At 28.3% G+C, this 18766-nt stretch overlaps 4 protein-coding genes across 6 annotated transcripts; all 4 read right to left on the bottom strand.

Annotated features, from left to right (window-relative positions):
- Positions 1-73: 73 nt before the first annotated feature.
- On the bottom strand, positions 74-1874 carry LOC124493631 (serine hydrolase BPHL). Its single transcript, XM_047056731.2, has 2 exons — positions 1111-1874; positions 74-1029 (listed from the first exon to the last, which is right to left on the bottom strand). Exons 1-2 carry the CDS (start codon positions 1202-1204, stop codon positions 380-382), a joined length of 744 nt encoding a protein of 247 aa, XP_046912687.1. The 5' UTR covers positions 1205-1874; the 3' UTR covers positions 74-379.
- A 2290-nt stretch (positions 1875-4164) lies between these two features.
- AcCoAS (acetyl coenzyme A synthase) lies at positions 4165-10084 on the bottom strand. 3 transcript variants are annotated; one of them, XM_075732348.1, is made up of 8 exons: positions 8225-10084; positions 7273-8090; positions 7028-7176; positions 6388-6627; positions 5809-6268; positions 5452-5698; positions 4944-5189; positions 4165-4715 (listed from the first exon to the last, which is right to left on the bottom strand). In XM_075732348.1, exons 2-8 carry the CDS (start codon positions 7789-7791, stop codon positions 4501-4503), a joined length of 2076 nt encoding a protein of 691 aa, XP_075588463.1. In that variant the 5' UTR covers positions 7792-8090; positions 8225-10084; the 3' UTR covers positions 4165-4500. The 3 variants fall into 3 exon arrangements, with proteins under 3 accessions (XP_075588463.1, XP_075588464.1, XP_075588465.1); XM_075732349.1 differs by having other exon boundaries at positions 8417-10084; XM_075732350.1 differs by having other exon boundaries at positions 9915-10084.
- A 4719-nt stretch (positions 10085-14803) lies between these two features.
- LOC124493242 (alpha/beta hydrolase domain-containing protein 17B) lies at positions 14804-16402 on the bottom strand. Its single transcript, XM_047056310.2, has 3 exons — positions 16118-16402; positions 15392-16044; positions 14804-15302 (listed from the first exon to the last, which is right to left on the bottom strand). The coding sequence occupies exons 2-3, from the start codon at positions 16006-16008 to the stop codon at positions 15062-15064; spliced, it is 858 nt and encodes a 285-aa protein (XP_046912266.2). The 5' UTR covers positions 16009-16044; positions 16118-16402; the 3' UTR covers positions 14804-15061.
- Positions 16403-16638: 236 nt separating this feature from the next.
- On the bottom strand, positions 16639-18455 carry LOC124494280 (alpha/beta hydrolase domain-containing protein 17B). The gene is made up of 3 exons (XM_047057454.2): positions 17798-18455; positions 17049-17721; positions 16639-16978 (listed from the first exon to the last, which is right to left on the bottom strand). The coding sequence occupies exons 2-3, from the start codon at positions 17669-17671 to the stop codon at positions 16756-16758; spliced, it is 846 nt and encodes a 281-aa protein (XP_046913410.2). The 5' UTR covers positions 17672-17721; positions 17798-18455; the 3' UTR covers positions 16639-16755.
- Between the last annotated feature and the right edge of the window lie 311 nt (positions 18456-18766).

The following is an 18766-nucleotide window of genomic DNA, read 5'->3' as shown; positions in this document are numbered from 1 at the left end:
CATCCTGATATCATTGTGTATGACCATGAACTTTTCAAGTATTGACGATCATTCCGTACTTTACTAATGGATATTCGTTTACAATTTTCTGATGATGATGATCATTTAAGAAATAGACAAGAAATTTTTGTTCGTGACGTCAAACAACGATATATAACAATTTAACAACCAGAAAATTGAATTGATTTGAAATAATGTATGTTTTTTTTTGATAAAATGAAAAATATTTTTTTTTATTGCTCATACAGGAAATAATATCGATCGATCGATCGATCGATTGATCGACCGAATGTCATTGTTGAAAATGAATGAAATGATTGTGTTGTCAAAATTTATGAATGAATGTTAATTAATAAATATATGGAAAAAAATGTGTCATTCATGAGCTAATGAATTTTTCAACAATTTTATTAAATTCACGTGTACGTTCTTGATGTGCTTGATGTGAACTTTTCGGAAAAATATGTATACGTGAACGATTCAGATTTTTACGCATATGTGCAGCATGTGGATCGATTGGTGCAATAATATCATTTTCACCATACAATAACAATACTGGACATTGAACATTAGCCAATGCCGGTGTCATGAAATCATCCAACGTTTTATTCATATCCACCCAACCGGCCCACATTTTTTGCAAATCTTGGCCATAAACTTTTTCAAACATTTCACGTCGTTGATCAGTCCAACCGCTTACATCACGACAAAGATCGAATACTTTCAATTCTTTTGGACTGTTGAATGTGGTAGCACCCAACAGAACCAATTTATTCACACGATCCTGAAATTGGCTTGCAATAGTGATAGCCGTACGACTTCCATCACTAAATCCTAATACATTGAATTTAGTCAATTTTAATTGATCCATTAATTCGATCAATAATTTTGCATCACGATTATAACAATCATTATAATCACGTTCTGGTGGACGACTTTGGCCAAAACCAGGTGCATCCCATGATACTAATGTAAATTTTTCTTGATCAAAATAATCAAATTGTTGGCCATATTCTTGTCTAGTGGATCCTTATTGTAAACAAAACAAAACAAAACGAAAAAAAAAATTCAATGAAAACTAAAAAATAAACAAAATTATGAATTACAAACCAATTGATCCAGGTAACATGAGCAATACACAATCACCATTGCCTTGTACATCATAGAAAATTTTTTCGTAACCCGTTAAACTTGTGAATGGCATTTTGATTGTTTATGATGTTGATGATGATGATGATGATGATAATTGATTTTCGGTTATTTAAAAATTCAAATAAACATACACACACACACCACAAGTGAACAAAATGAAATGATTAAAAACGATGGATTTGGAAATTGTTGGTGATCGTTGTCGGTTATTATTTGATTTTTGTTTATAAAAATAAAATCCAGAAATGGCCAAAGTAATGACGGAAGAAATGGACATATACATACACAAACAAACACACGAACAAAATTAGTTGCAATTTCAGATTAGTTTCTTTTTTTTTGTTCTTCTTGTTTTTTTTTCTTCAATAATTCAAGAGAAATAAAAAAAAACACGTTCATCGATACGTCGTCATTGTCGATACATCGTATGGTTCGATTCGAACATCATCACCATCATCATCATCATCATCATATGATACTATTACGTGTAAATATAATAATACAACAGTCCTAGCTATTTTGTAAGGATTTTATTTTTCTTATATTGGATGAGATAACTAGTTTTATATGCCCAGTTATGTCCAGTTTTAGTTTGTAGTTTTTCTCGTTGATAAATACAACAGCAGCAACAAATTGAATAAAAAAAAAAAATTTTCCAAATCCAAACTGAATGGAATGAAAATGACTAATGTCCAAGATACAAACACACACACACACACAAATGAATGTTAGAACGTGTTTGTGAAAAATGTTCCAAATCTCAGAGAAAAAAAAAATAGTAAAAGAAGAGACCTTAGAGCAAGAACCAGTTTTTTTTCGTGTTTTTTTTGTTTAAGTCTAATGTAATCAGATGCAAGATAGAATGATAATGATGATGATGATGATGATGATAAAATCACATGAGGATCCAAAAAAAAAAAATTTCTCTTAAGCTTATGAAACACAATGAATGTTCATTTTCCTTGTTCGTTTGTGTTGTCGTTGTTGTTGGCCTTAGAGATTAATGTCTCACCATTGGGATTTTTTTCCTTTTGGATCGATAAATGAGAGAGATACATCATCATAGAGTTATTTAATTGAAATTTTTTTTCCTTTCTCTTTCGCTTTTTTAATTGTTTTTTTTCTGCTTTGTCGTTGTTGTTGTTGATGGAACCACACACACACTTATTGGGCCAACTCTTATTTTTTTTCATTTTAATGTTTCTTTGTCGTCATCGTTGTTGATGATGGATAATAATAATTAGTAATTTTTGAATCAAAATAAAAAAAAAATAAAATAAATATCAATTGCATACAAACAGAGAAGAAAAAAAAGTTGAAAATCAAGTTTTCTTTGTCATTTCATTTGTTCAATGTTTCTATCAGTGTTCCAGAAATGAAAAAAAGATGTTCCAAAAAGGGCCATTCATACATATAATAATAATAATAATAATTATGATCCATTAAATTTCACATTCGATTCACCATGATAACAACAACAACAACAACAACAACATTAACGTTCCAGTACAATGCAATGATACGAAATACGTGACTGTACATTTTGGTGAATTTCGAGAATTTTGTAAATGAAAAAAAAAAATGAAATTCATTTGATCACCTTCGGGCTTTTTTTTCATTCACATTTTCTGGTGAAAGAAAATTGATCGATTTATCTCGTTTTTTTTTCTTCTTCTTTGAAATTTCGAAATATCAGTAATAGTATAGATTAATGAAAAAAAAGGAGAGAAATTAATCACCAGAGACACTGTGTGTGTGTGTATGTATGGATAATTTTTGCCATTGCCTAATGGCTAGTTTCTCTTTTTTACTTATAGATAAGATTTTTGTTTGGAGAAAAATAAAATGATAACAAACTCGAATTTCGAATGAGCGAGTAAACGAATGCAATACATCTTTATATGTGTTGCAGCTGGAATTATGATGAAAACAAAACAAAAAAAAAAAAAAAATTTCAGACAAGGTATGTAATAAGCAAAAAAAATTGTCATCTGAATAATTATAAAACAACAACAACAACAACAACAACAACAACAACAACAACAACCACATAACTGTATAAACAAACATGTAACAACAAGAATTGGAAAAACAACGTGAAATTTTTTTTTTGGAAAGAATTAATTCGAACATTGCTGAAATTACCTTAAAATTGCGACTTATAACACAATAGTTACTTAGTTATGGTGGTAGAAAAGAACATCTGCGTCTTATATAATCATTGTAGTTGCGATTTTAGGGTAAATAGAAAAAAAAACACTTGTTGCCTAATTTATGCAACAACTAAAAAAAAATAAATATTTGAATTACAAGAAAAACAAGCGAATAAACAAACAAACACAAAAATTACATTCATTTTTTTTATGAAAAAAATGATATATTAGCCATCAACAGGTGACGTAATCACTATTATTAATAATATTTGATACATATCAATCGATTATTAATCGATTAGCTCAGCATGAACAAAAAAAAAATATTATTATTATTCCAAATTCAATATTGATATATTGAATCTATCTATATCTAAACGGATCGAAATTGATCGAAATTATTGATAATTAGAATTGTTAATTTTTTTTTCTTATATATCTATATTATTATTATTATTATCATTGAATTCTTGGCTATACATTTACAAGATAATGATTATATAAGAATTTCGATGATGATGATGAAGATGATGACGACGATGATGATGATGATGATGATGATGATTCAAAAACATATTATTTTTCTGGTTTCTGGTGTAAGTATGCATGTATGTGTGAGTGTGTGTGTGTGTTTGTGTTTGATTGATCAAATTCATTTTGAATTAATCAATCATTTCAATGTTTGTTAGTTCAAATTATAAATGAATGGATGATAATAATAATTAATAATAAATTCATCAATATTATAAACCCTAATAAGAATGATCAAGAAGAATAAGAGAAGGGGAAGAGAAGAAAAAAAAATCTCTAAATCAGAATAAATCAAACAAACAAAAAAAAAACAAAAACAACGAATTAGAATCTGAATATTTGAATCATATATCAATCAATCAATCGATCAATAGTCATTATTTTTATTGACCACAACCATCAAGTATTATCAATGTATTATCTATATTGTCTATATTTATATATATATATGTGTGTGTGTGTGTGTCCATATATTTTATTTCGTGGCTAAGTGGATAAAATGTTTTCTTTGATTTTTTTTTTGTTATTAGGTTATAATAATTTTTTTTTTTTGACGATGATGATGAAGATGATGATGATGATGAAGGTGAAGGTGATGATGATTATGATGATGATTTTTGTAATGAAAGATTAGTAATAATAAAAATGAATGAAAATGAAAATATCATCCAAGTGCAACAATTGCATATAAATCTCTTGTTGCAAATAATTCTTCCAATATTGATTCATCGGCCATTGTTGAAATGTCACCTAAATCTTTATCATTACGTATGACTTTTGATAATATGCGACGCATTATTTTACCCGAACGTGTTTTAGGCAATGCACTAGTTGGATGTACTACTTCGGGTGCAGCTAATGCTCCAATTTTTTCACGTGCTTTTTATTGTTGTTGTTGTTGTTGTTGTTGTTTTTTTCAAGTTGTCAACGTGAAATAATTTATGTGTGTATAATGAATTTTGGTCATGGGAATAAGAATAAAAAAAAATAAGAATATAAATGAAAAGAGTGACAAGACAAATGAGCAAATGTTTGATTCGTCCCATTTGGAACAAAAAAAAATAGTATCATATATTATATTTATTATTTATAATCAATTTGACATACCTCGATCTTTAATATCCTTTTCTAATTCAGGATTAAATTCATAATCATTATGTAAAACGACAAAACAATATATACATTCGCCTTTAATAGGATGTGGACTTGATACAGCTGCTGCTTCAGCTACAGCTTTATGTTCAACAATTGCTGATTCAACCTGTGCAGTTGATAATAAATGACCGGATACATTTAACATGTCATCGGAACGTCCAGTGATCCAATAATAACCATCATGATCACGATAACAGCCTAATGATGTGTCAACAGGATAATTATAATGATGATAAAATTGGTTATGAACGGGAAAAGAAACAGGGAAAAAAAACATAAAGGAAATGGAGAAAGAAAAAAAACGGAAGTAAGACAAAAATAAAAAATTCAAAAGTTTATAATTAGAAATTGAATTTCAATTATGGAACAAAAAAACAAAACAAAAAAATTTCATCTTGGATACACTTTGCACTTTATTTTTACTTCCATAATCAAACAAGAAAAAAAAGAGAAAACTTACCATCACCAGTACTGAAATATCCTTTAAATTTATGGAAATATGTCATCTCATAACGTTCATGATTACCAACAACAGTACGTGCTATACTTGGCCAAGGTTTTTTAATCACTAAAATTCCATTTCCTGTTCCTTCTATTTCTTTGCCATTATAATCAACAATGGCTGGTACGACACCAAAAAATGGTAATGTTGCCGATCCAGGTTTTGTCGGTGTACAACCAGGCAATGGTGTTAACATTGGTGCAGCCTTTTTTTTAAATAGAAAAAATAATAACGAAAAGAAAAAAAAGATTAAGACGATAATCAATCAATGAATCAATCAAATTTTTTGTTATTGTTGTTGTAATGTATACATACCGTTTCAGTTTGCCAAAATGTATCGACAATTGGACAACGACGTTTACCAACAACTTGATAATACCAACACCATGCTTCTTCATTAATTGGTTCACCAGCTGTGCCCAATAATTTTAATGAATCAAGTTTATATTTTTTAACCAATTCATCACCATATTTCATTAATGATCTTATAGCTGTTGGTGCTGTATAGAATATGCTAACTTGTAATTTATCAATAATTTCCCATAATCTTCCTGGATGTGGATAGAATGGTGTTCCTTCAAATAAAACAATTGTTGCTGCATTAGATAATGAACCATAAACATTAACCGTATGGCCAGTAATCCATCCAAGATCAGCAGTACAAAAGAATACATCATCTGGTGTATAATTGAATACATATTTAAATGTTGTTGCCGCATAAACCATATAGCCGCCTAATGTATGCAATACGCCTTTTGGTTTTCCAGTACTTCCACTGAAATAAAAAAAAATTTATAACAAATGTGTGTGTGTGTGTATGTGGGTGTGTATTCAAGAAAAAATCGATACAAAAAAAATGAAAAAGTAAAAAAATAACAAACAAATAAAATTTACCTTGTATATAAAATGAATAGATCATCTTCAGAATCGATCCAAACTGGTTCACAACGTTCAGACATATTTTGTATGGCCAATTCCCACCAGATATCAATGTCGCAATTCCAATTGATTGGAAAATTATTATTAATGTCTGATGAAACATTATTTTCATGGCCATTAATAATAATGTTGTTGTTGTTGCCTTGGCATGCATTCGAATGTCGTTGTACGATGCAGCATTTAATTTTATGATTTCTATATGTGTGTGTATTTGTGTGTGTGTATCAATTCAATGTGTTATTGATGATGATGATGATGATGATGCCCAAAAAAAATCAAAGCAAAAGAAGAAAAAAAAATCGGGGTCGTCAAATAATAATAATAATAATGAGAAGAAGAAAAGAAAAGAAAAATGAAATGGAATGAAACAATTATGAATTAATGGTGGATAATAATGGATTTTATAATCGGTTTCAACTATATAAAATTTCTGATTGATTTGATTCGATTTGATTTGATTTGCTGATGATGATGATGTCCAGATTATTAAATAATTTTAATTGATCAAGTTAATAATTTTTTTTTCTTTGTTTTTGTTTTTTTTTTTTTTGGTTACGGAAAAAAACTAATGAAAAAAAAAAGAGTTTTCACTTACTTTTTACGACATATTTCCAATGCTTGATCAGCTAAATCTTTTAATGGGATGAATTTTTTTCCACGATATGAACCATCCATTGTAACTAGAATTGAACAACGTGCATCGATTATACGTTCAGATAATGATCCGGCCGAGAATCCGGCAAACTATTTATTTATTTATGTACAGTTTTAATTATAATGACATGAATGGAAATTTATTGATGAATAAAATGAATTGAATTGATGAAAATTATTACTTACAACAACTGTATGTACGGCACCAATACGAACGGTAGCAAGCATGGCAACAACAAGATCGATGGTGACTGGCATATATATGGCAATACGATCACCTTTTTTAAGGCCTTTACTTAATAAAAAGTTGGCAAATTTGCACACTTCTTTCAATAATTGTGAATAGGTAATGGTACGAGATTCATGTGTTTCATTTCCTTCCCAATAATATGCGATACGATCACCGTGGCCATTTTGGATATGACGATCCAATGCATTATAGCAGATATTTGTACGTCCACCTTTCATCCATTTAGTGAATATTGGTCCTTTTGATAGATCAAAATTATAATCAAGAAAATCATCGATTCTTGGTGGTATTTCCCAATGAAAATTTTTACTAAAATTATGCCAAAATTTTACTGGATCTTCAATAGATAATTTATATAATTGTCTATATTCTTCCATATTAGTTATATAGGCATCTTTTTTATAATCATCACTTGGATAGACCATTTGGTCTTTGGAAAAATCTGAAATGGCCATTATCTTTGAATTATTGTTTATTGTTTATCGTTGATATTTAAATCGTTATAGTTGTCGACGATGTTGATGGAGGTCAAAAGTCAATGATGTCTAGTCGTGGTTGTAGTTTTTCGAATAAAAATTTAACTTTATACACAAACACATTGCACAATGATTCTTTGATGAAATTGGAACCAGAATTCACAAAAACCACAGTATTAATAATTAACCAGAAATAAGAACTGTGATGAAATTTTGTTTTGTTTTGTTTTGTTTCATTTCACATTCATTTACGATTACAATTTCATTTCATTCATCATCTAAAAAATGTTAAAAAGTGTAAGGAAAGTGAAAAAAGAAGAAAAAAAAATTATTCACAAAACGAGAGCAACAAGAACAACATAATGGACAAGAGACACAAAATAGACACATAAATACTATAACACAAACATACAAGATAAGAACAAGAAGAAGATTGAAATAAAAGAAAACAAAAATTCAAAGAAAGAGACAAACAAACAAACAGATACACTAACTGATGTGATATTGGAACACACACACACACACAGCCCAGTGGCAAATAATTGAAAAACAAAACAAAACAAAAAAAAAAAATAAACGAATGAATGGTAATATGAACAACAACCATTTACTTTTTGTTTTCAACAGATATATATTTGAATTAAAATCGAAAAAAAAAATCTGTTGATTGAATGAACCATTATTCTGTTGAATTGAATATTTTGGATATTTTCAATCCCAGAAATTAACGTTTTTGCGATGCTGAAATTGGCCGAATGATGATGATGATGATGTCTAAATGGTGATTATGATTATGAGTCGGTCACAACGGTCAGTCGCTTGATAGATTGTTGTTTTTTTTTCTGGAGCTTTAGTATGTTTGATGTTTTTTTCTTCCTTTCTAGTTCCAAGTATAGTATATATTTGGATTTTGTCTTTTTTTTTTTTTTTTTTGATTAGAGATGATGATTATAGCTGTTTTTTTCCAAATGTCCAGTTTCAAATGAAAGAAAAAAAAATAAACGAAAACATAGAAGAAGTGGTGAAGAAAAAATCTAGTCAGACCAGAGAGAGTGAGAGAGAGAGAGAGAGGGAGAGCCACAGTTAAGATGATCATTTCACGTTTGTATTTCCATTATATATATATAGATATATTTGGCCCCCTTGTTTTTTTCCACCCTTTGATTCGAACCAAAAAAAAAAACAAACATAGATAAACATACACACAAAGATATAAATTGAAAAAAAAATTTCACATAAAAATATAAAATCGGCTATGAATATGCTGATTATAATGATGATGACGTGAAATACTTGGAGCAACAACAACAACAACAAGATAGACGAAATTTTTTTTTAAAAAAAAACCTCACAAATGATTTCATTATATCACATCATCATTTGAAATAAAATCGAACAATATAAACTGAATTTAATCAAGAATAATCTGGTTGATGTGTGTTGATCAAAAATATCGATGATTGAAAACAGAAAAAAGAACAAACACGTGTTTTTATATATGGATGAATGAAAAAAAAGAAAAAATGAAATCATCATGTGTGCATAATATACGAATATTGATTAGAATTCGAATAAAAATTCATTTAAAGAAGATAAGAATTGTATAATGAATAAAATTCACGATGATGATAATGATGATGATTAGAGATTATTATTCTGTTTTTTTTCTGTATTGCCAGAATTTTGTCGATATATATGATATATATGAATGTTTATTGCGATAACATTCGATATGATAATTATTTTAATGAATGGCTCACTCTCTCTGTGTGTGTGTGTGTGTGTCTCATACATACAGGAAAGAAGAAAAAAAAAGAACATTCGAAAAGTTCGATTTGTTTGTCCACCGACACACATCCATCCATACATTCAACTAACCAGCAGCAACGATCATTAATCTACTATTCAACTTTGAGAAAAAAAAATCAGCAATTCCACATTCTATGAATTCGTACGAAATTGAAATGTAAGAAAGAAAAGATGCTGAATATCTAAGTTATCTGTTGTAGAAGATTATTTACCATAGCCACCATCATCATTATTACCACTACAACCACATCGCCACCTTATCATCATTATCATCATCACCATCATCATCATACCTGTTGATATTATTCGCTGTTGTTGTTGTTGTTGTTGTTGATGTTGTTGTTGTTGTTGTTTTTGTTATGTGGTATATCATCAAACTTCTTAAAACTTTTTATGTTTGTAATCAACATAATAATTCATGAAAACATTTCTTTCATGAAAAAATTTTCTCTTTTTCTCACGATTTATTCATTCGATTGATACGTGAGTATGACCATATAATATATTTGAGATAGATAGATAGATAGATGGATAGATAGGAGCAATATTTGTGTGTGTATGCTGAACATTGATTATCGATTTCTCAATCAATCAAAATAAGAAAAAAAAACAGTGAAAAAAAAATTAAAACAAATTCATCATCACCAAATACACACATACATACACAAAAAAAAGTAAGTTATCATTAGCTAAAAGCAAAGTATTCGAACGTTTAGTGTTTTTTTCTTGGTTATTGTTTCCAATGCCGCTGCTGCTGTTCCAAGATACTTGTTTCATATTTTTAAATTCAACACATAAAGACAAAGAGAGAAAAAAAGAGAAAGAAGAGATGTCGAAGGCCCCAAACGATGACGATGATGATGATGATGAAACGGTTAATAACTTACTTGGTTAAGTAGTAGCAATAATAATAATAATAATAATTATTAGTTTAAAACGATTAAAAACAATAATAATAAGAGAAAAAAAATTTCAATCCAAAAAAAAACAAAAACAAAAAACAGTAGCACCAAATAACAGGTAGGAGTCGTTTGTTTAACTTTTTAAAATTTTAAAATGAAAACAAAAAAAAAATTGTCAAAAAGCAATTGATTGAGAGAGTGGATGAATGTTTTTTTTTATGTTTAATGAATTTTTGTTTTCTAAATGAGAAAAAAAACATAACAAAAAAAAAAGATCAAAAAGAGAGAATAACACAGGTGAATGGATCCAACAGCAGCAGCAGCAGCAGCGGCAGCGGCAGCGGCAGCCACAGCATTTGAAGATTTGGACCGCTAGATTTTTCTCATTTACATATTTGTTATATCATTGTCTTTGAATGAGACATCATCATCATCATTGTATCATCAATCGACAATTTTGTTTTATAAAATAAAGAAAAATTTTGCAACATTTTTTTTTTTAAAAATAAGACTTTTGTCGCCTTTGATGATAATGATTGAAAGATTGAAATAATCAAAACAATGAAAATTACCGAAATCGATTATCATTACCAAAAACAAATTAGTAGAAAAATTGTTTGTTTTTCTTTGCCATTTGACTCATTGATTGGATAAAGGGTGTAATATCAGGTGTATTGAAAGAGGAAAGAAAAACTTTTTTTTTTGTTTTTTGTTTCATTTGTACATATATATCAATTATGTAGATTATTTCAAGACAAAATTTCAGATGATAAACATTAGTATTAGAACATTAAAATTGATTGATTGGTTATCGATATCCATTTTTTTTGTTGTTGTGGATGATGATGATTCATAAATAATCCGTGTATACACACACGGTAATTTAAAAGTGTTCCGTACAAAAAAAAAAATCCGGTCAAACTGGATACCGATGATGATGGTGTTTTGATTTGATTTTTTTTTCTTCTAAATTAATTTAAAAAAAAATAATAATAATTATCTCGGTTTTTTTTCACGTTTTCACGTAGGAAAATTGTGTACGCAACAAAAAAAAAAACGCAAGAAGATGAAAATCGAAAAATTTATCTTGGAACACAGGAAGTAATCCAACACTTGCACACACACACGCGAACATCCAGACAAACATTGGAGAAGGAAAATAAAAAATAATAATAAACGACCTGCTACTACTTTCATTGATTGATTATATATGAATTAACAAACAGACATACATATAGACATTAGACGATATATATATAATCATGACATACATACATACATGACCGGATATTATATACATTGAAAAACAACAAGTGTTTTCTCTCCATCGGTAATCGGTAATGGATCAATTTTTTTTTTGTTTTCTCCTTCATCCACAATTTATTTATTTATTAATGTGATTTTGTTAATCGTTTCTTTTTGTTTTTTTTTGGCGATAATCTGTTTTCAGGTTGTTGTTGTTGTTGTTGTTTGTCATTATCAATTTTTGTTTTTTTTTGTTTTATTTTTCCTTAATCTCTCGTGTATTCTCATTGATTGATTGATTGATTGATTGTTTTATTTTTTACATCAACGATAATGTACTAATAATAATATGATAATGTGTGTGTGTGTGTATGTGTGTGTTATTATTAAACATAAATGAAATAGGCGGAAGTTACACACTAATCTCGATCATAATCGATGTAAAATAATTCCCGCCTTTCAAAACAACCATAATAACCGCGTTTTTATGCTTTTGTTTTGTTATTTGTAATGGATAATCGATTGGCTACAACACACACGTACTATTGAAACAATTTTGTTTTTTTGTTTGTTCTTTTCACTAAATCAATCATTAAATGTAAATGTAGAAGATAAATTGTCATCTTAATCTTGATGATGATGATGATGATAATTGAATTAGTTAAATATTATGAAATGAGACATTCACAATGATTGAAGGTTTTGTGTTGTTGATTGTTTTTTTTTTCGTTTGTTGTTTATATATATATATCTCATTTTCATTCTAGTTTTTACACGTGATTTCAATTTCGTTTGTTCACTACATGTATTCATATTCATATTCATGATGATGATGATGACCATGACATCAAAGACATTGAAGGACAACAACAACAACAACAACAAGGGTGGCAAAGTAATCATCACCATCATCATCATTATCATCTTGATCCCGAATGTTTTATCAAAAATATTTATCGATCAATCAATCTATGATATAGTATTGATGATATGATATGATTGCCAAATAATCAATAAATAATCGTCAATCATTGTCATCATTAAAAAAAACAACAACAACAACAACAGCAAAAGATTTATCTAAATGTCTAAGCTATTTTCATTATCTTATATTCGATAATAGATAGATTGATGATGATGATGATTATGATAAAACAATGATTGTTCAGATATAACGTAATAAAAACGTTCGAAATTTTTTTTTTTTTTTTTTATTTTCTTAACACTCTGATACTGAAAATGGCTACATTTGCAATATTTAGTTTACAAATATCAAATCTTGTTTGTTCTTGTTGTAATAGAAAAAAAAACAAAAACAAAATTGAAATTGATGATTGTAAACAAATTTTTTGTTTTTTTTGTTAATATATGTCACATCATTTAACATAAATTAACTTCATCATCATCATTGTTTTTTTTTTTTTTTTTTTTTTGTTATCGATTCGAAGTTATTCATGGAGATTTTTTTTCAGATTTTTGTTTGTTTCTTTCCAACCACAACAACAACAACGACAAGAACAACAACAATAACAACAACAACAACAAGAACAACAACAAATAATTTTTTTTTGTTATTTTGATCGTGTTTGCCATTGTCGAAAAAAAAGTACTTGTGAATGTCATCTCATTATTATCATTTTTGGATAATAATAATAATAATGATGATGATGATGTTTTGTCCATGAATCTGTTTTTGTTTTTTTGCTTTTTTTTTGGATTGAGTTGTTGAATTCATCATCATTTTAAATCACTCTTTTTTTTCTCTCTCTCTCTCTCTCTCTCTTCATTTCAATTGTCATTGATTATTTTAAATAGAATGGAAAAGGTAAAGAAAAAAAAATCATATTATTATTATATATAGCGTTGTTATTTTTTTGTTTTTAGTTTTATTGTTCAAATATTTCAACGGAAAGAGTATAGAAGTGGCATTTATTGATTTTTGGATTTCAGCTACATGAACATAAATCAAAACAGGTTGTTTTAATGAGATCCCCCTCCATTCCCCTCAGTTCATCAATGTATAATGGTCATCCTTTTTCGGTTATTAAACTTGATGATGATGATGATGATATATTACAATGACAAACATATACGACAATGGTAATATGAATTTTTTTAAATAGCCGTACTATATATATAACATTATCGTCATGGAATGGCAATGAAAAACGATGAATGAATAAAGACGTTAACGACGACGACGACGACGACGAATGAATGAATGAATCAATGAAGCTTGTTTCATTGTATAGTGGTGGTTTTATTATAATAATAAATGGCTCAATGGCTTCTTGTTCTGTTTTTTTTTTTTTGGCATTTATCGATACATCGAATAATCGTTCATTACATTTGGAATTGTTTGTGTCTACATGAAGAGGCGTTTCCTGTTTTTTTTTCTAATCATCATTATTTCAGTTTTGATCCAATGTGATCAAAAAATGTAAATCAATTATAATGTTGATGATGATGAACAAAGATGGAACGAATGAAACATAATCCAATGATTTCTTTCCAACACACACACAAAAAGAAAAAAAAACAGATGCATAACACAAAAAGTTTGAGATATGATAATTTCAATGCATTTTCGCTGTTGAATTATTTTTCTTCTTGTTCTTCTTGTTGTTGTTGTAATTTTTCAATTTTCAGCATTTTTTTTTTGTTTTTTTTTCAAGGTAATCTATAGCCATCAATTTTTTTGTTGTTGTTGTTTTTTTTACTGTTCATTCATTCATTCATTCATTTACGATGAACCAATTTCTGTTTTCACCATTTCATTGGTTTGTTGTGGTTGAATTATTTACAATTTTTCTTCAATCATCAACATTACATGACGTTTAGGATGACAATGTGTGTGTGTGTGTGTAATTGTAGCGAAAACAATGAAAAAAAAATTGAAAAAAAAAATGATGATGATTTACATGTTTCTCATGGCCAATGGATCGCATTTTTTTTCAATGTGAAATTATTTCTTTCCCAGTTAATTTTTCAAACAAAAAAAAAATTTTGAATTGAATTGAATTGAATTCAATGAAATTTAGAATTTAAAACCAAAACCAATAATCTTTTGATTATATATATCCGATTATTATTGATCAAGGTTCGCGTGATTTTATTCATTCATTCAAATTGACAGCATACAATTATTTTGTGTGTCAGTGTGTGTGTGGGTGTGGGTGTGAATCAAAACAGAAAACGGAATTTCATTTTTTCTTATTGATTTTTAATGTCAATCCACTGCATATTAATTTATATTTGAAGAACCAAAATCAAAAAAAAAATCCAATTTTTTTTCACCAGAATATAAATCCAGATGTTTCATATTCAAGATCTTGATCAATAAAACGTTTCAATCTTGTTACATATGATTCAAATGTATAAAGATCATCATGATGGCCACCTTCTATCCACAATGGAATGACAGGATTTGGACATTTTTCAAATAATATTTTAACATGCGATAATGGTACATTACGATCATCACTACCATGCAAGAATAGTACAGGTGATTCTACCTTTTCAATCATTTCGATACTGAAAAGTTAAACAAAACAAAACAAAACAAAACAAACAAAAAAAATTTCAATTATAATAAACGAACAAAAAAAAAATCGGACGCTTACTTTCGAAAAACATCATAATCTGGACATTTTTTTAGCCAAGGAATATATAGTTTAGCTATTGATTGAAATGATGAATGCAATATAACACCTTTAACATGACGATGTATACTAGCCAGATATAATGTTGGTCCAGTACCAATACTTTGGCCATAGATTATAATCTGTTGTGGTTGTAAACGATATTTATTCAATAATAATGACCAAACTGTTTCCGAATCAGCATATGCCATTTTTTCTGATGGCTGGCCAGTACTTTGTCCATAACCAGAATAATCATAAGTGAATATATTACAATCAAGACGTTTAGCCAATGTGTAAAGAAAATTACAAATTTTTCCTAAATCTACTGTACTACCATGATTGAATAATATCGTATATTTAGGCTGTTGCAATGGACGTAACATAAGACAGGCAATATTATTACCACTATTAGATTTTTCAATAAATGCATCACAATGTTGACGATAACGATGACAATTGGAATAATCATCACCATCTTTTAAATGGATCTCATAACGATTTGATTTTGGATCATATTCCATTGTATATGATTGTTTGGGCATTGTTTTCATAAAAATCGACATGTACATGTCGATTTGTTGCCGTGTTAAGTTCATTTTCAATCGTATTCACTATTGTTGAATTTTGTTTTTCTACCAAAAAAAAAAATAAAATAAAATAAAAAATAATTCATTACATTCATATAATAATTTCAAACAAACTTACAGAATTAAAACATTGGATGGATGCTTCAGAACAAAAAAAATGTTGATTTTTCTTTCGCAAATTTTTTTTTTGTTGATCAAATCGAACCAATTTTTTGTGGCTTTTATACTCATCATGGTTGTTTCGTATCACCAAATTCGTCGAATATAATCCAAATTTAACTGGAAAAATAATTCTCTCTCACACACACACACAACCGCTAATGAAATTACCTGAATATTGCGAAAAAAAAGCTGAATTATTATCATTTTTCGCAATAATTCCTTTCACCATTTTTTATCGTACTAAATAACGATCAAAAATATAAGAATGGTAGATAAGATGAAAATTCTTGGTATAACTACTGGTTAAAACCATCGATATAATAAAATTAACTTCAACACACACACACATGTGCTGAAATAATAAAAAAAAAAACAAAAAAAAAAACGAGAAATAAACAACAAAAAAAAAACTTTCTCAACTTTTTACTTGATAACTTTTTGATAAAAATCGAACCAATAAACATCAAACATAAAATTCAAAATGGAATGAAATTTAGATTACATCTAATTTATTTGAAAATTTTTTTTTCTTCTTAAAAAAAATATCAATTCTTTATGTACAAAAAAAAATTCCATTCCATTCCATCCAAAAATTCATGATGATAAATGAAGATCATGATTGATGAAACGTTTCAATCTTGTTACATATGATTCAAATGTAAAAAGATCATCATGGCCACCACCATCAATCCATAATGGATTTACAGGATTTGAACATTTTTCAAATAATTTTTTTGCATGTGATATTGGTACAACACGATCACGGCTACCATGCATGAATAACACTGGTGCTTCCACCTGTTCGATCATTTCGATACTGAAAAGTGAAACAAAAAAAATAATTTCATTCACATTTCTCATTATAAAAAGGAAAAAAAATGACTTACTTTCGAAAAACATCAAAATCTGGACATTTTTTCGATGATTGTCCAGGCATATATAATTTAGCCATGGATAAAAATGGTGAATGTAATATAACACCTTTAACCTGACGATGAATACTAGCAAGATATAATGTTGGTCCAGTACCAAGACTTTGGCCATAGATTATAATCTGTTGTGGTTGTAAACGATATTTATTCAATAATAATGACCAAACTGTTTCAGCATCAGCATAAACAACTTTTTCTGTTGGCCGGCCAGTACTTTGTCCATAACCAGAATAATCATAAACAAATATATTACATTCAAGACGTTTAGCTAATGTGTAAAGAAAATTACAAATTTTTCCCAAATCCACTGTACCACCATGATTGAATAATATCGTATATTTAGGTTGCTGTACTGGCCGTAACATAAGACAGGCAATATCATTATCACTATTAGATTTTTCTATAAACGCATCACAATGTTGCCGATAACGATGACAATTGGAATAATCGTTACCATTTTTTAAACGTACATCATAACGGCTTGATATTGGATCAAATTCCATTGTATATGATTGTTCGGGTATTGTTTTCAAAAATATTGACATACATGTGTCGAATAGATTACGAAAAAATGACATGATTATTTTTCAATTTCAATATTATTTCAAGATGATCGATTTTTGATTTTCTGGAAAAAAAGAACAAAAAATTAAAAAAAAAAACAACCACACAGATATACGTTATATAATTATTTAAAAACTTACAAACTTAGTGGATTGAAATGTGAACGAAAAAAAAAATCAAAATCAAAATATTTTTCATTCCAAATGATCATGACTCAAAACAACAAAATAAACAACAAAACAGTTGAGGCTCCAGAAACGAGTTTTTTTTTCTGTCTTTTGAAAAATTTCATTTTCCAAATTAAATCACATACACAAACAAACATGAGTAAAGAACCAATGTAGTAAATGGAAAAAAAGCTGAATTTTATCCTTCTCGACGAAATAGCAATTTTTTTTTGTTTTTAGTTGAGTTTAAGGTTGAACATCATCGACAACAACAACAAAAAAAAAGCAGCAGCAACTGTATACATACAGTTATTATTATTGAAAAAGAGAAATAGAAAAATCCACAAAAATCTTTAAATGATCTGTAGGGGCCGAAGGCTTATAGATTAATTGTTGATCACCTTGTATATATATCGTGTAATGGTATTACTAAATAATCATGATGATGATCGTTGAAGAAATGAAATGATAAATAACGGCCTCGACAAATTTTTGCTAAGCTTGATTTAAGCTCGAATTTCGAATAATACACACACACACGTTATTTCCATTCGGTTGAAAGTAATTTTTCTCCACTTTTTTTTCCTTTTATTATTTGATCTGATCATCATCATCATCATCATCGTCAAGGTGATTCATCTCTGATTCATTCTTCTCAATTACGTCAATCGATCAATTTGGAAACAAAAAAAAAACGACCACCATCATAATCTTTAATCATTGGGATAATTTAAAGAAATTTTTAATTTATTACAAAAAAACAGATTAATTCAACAGGAAACCACCATACAGAATGTCCAAAAGCCGGTCGGTCGGTAAAACATTGCAATTCTCATTTATAACAAACACGGAATAATAGGTTAGGTTTTTTTTTAAATACAGAGAATAAAAAAGATTCAGTTTGAATTTTCGACTTGAGATGACTGATGATAATAATTAGTG

Source organism: Dermatophagoides farinae, chromosome 6 (genome assembly GCF_024713945.1).
Source record: "Dermatophagoides farinae isolate YC_2012a chromosome 6, ASM2471394v1, whole genome shotgun sequence".
Lineage (NCBI taxonomy): Eukaryota > Metazoa > Arthropoda > Arachnida > Sarcoptiformes > Pyroglyphidae > Dermatophagoides > Dermatophagoides farinae.
Note: the sequence above shows the minus strand (reverse complement) of the source record. Positions and strands in the feature narration are given on the sequence as shown.

What these genes read in the sequence shown, in the direction of transcription:
- LOC124493631 (XM_047056731.2), bottom strand. Translation starts at nt 1,204, where the DNA reads ATGCCATTCACAAGTTTAACGGGTTACGAAAAAATTTTCTATGATGTA. An exon ending in CATGTTACCTGGATCAATTG is followed by an intron (nt 1,030 to 1,110) that starts GTTTGTAATTCA and finishes GTTTACAATAAG; the next exon opens with GATCCACTAGACAAGAATAT.
- AcCoAS (XM_075732348.1), bottom strand. Translation starts at nt 7,791, where the DNA reads ATGGCCATTTCAGATTTTTCCAAAGACCAAATGGTCTATCCAAGTGAT. An exon ending in GTGCCGTACATACAGTTGTT is followed by an intron (nt 7,177 to 7,272) that starts GTAAGTAATAAT and finishes ATAAATAAATAG; the next exon opens with TTTGCCGGATTCTCGGCCGG. An exon ending in CATTTTGGCAAACTGAAACG is followed by an intron (nt 5,699 to 5,808) that starts GTATGTATACAT and finishes TTTAAAAAAAAG; the next exon opens with GCTGCACCAATGTTAACACC.
- LOC124493242 (XM_047056310.2), bottom strand. Translation starts at nt 16,008, where the DNA reads ATGAACTTAACACGGCAACAAATCGACATGTACATGTCGATTTTTATG. An exon ending in GATTATGATGTTTTTCGAAA is followed by an intron (nt 15,303 to 15,391) that starts GTAAGCGTCCGA and finishes TTAACTTTTCAG; the next exon opens with TATCGAAATGATTGAAAAGG.
- LOC124494280 (XM_047057454.2), bottom strand. Translation starts at nt 17,671, where the DNA reads ATGTCATTTTTTCGTAATCTATTCGACACATGTATGTCAATATTTTTG. An exon ending in GATTTTGATGTTTTTCGAAA is followed by an intron (nt 16,979 to 17,048) that starts GTAAGTCATTTT and finishes TTCACTTTTCAG; the next exon opens with TATCGAAATGATCGAACAGG.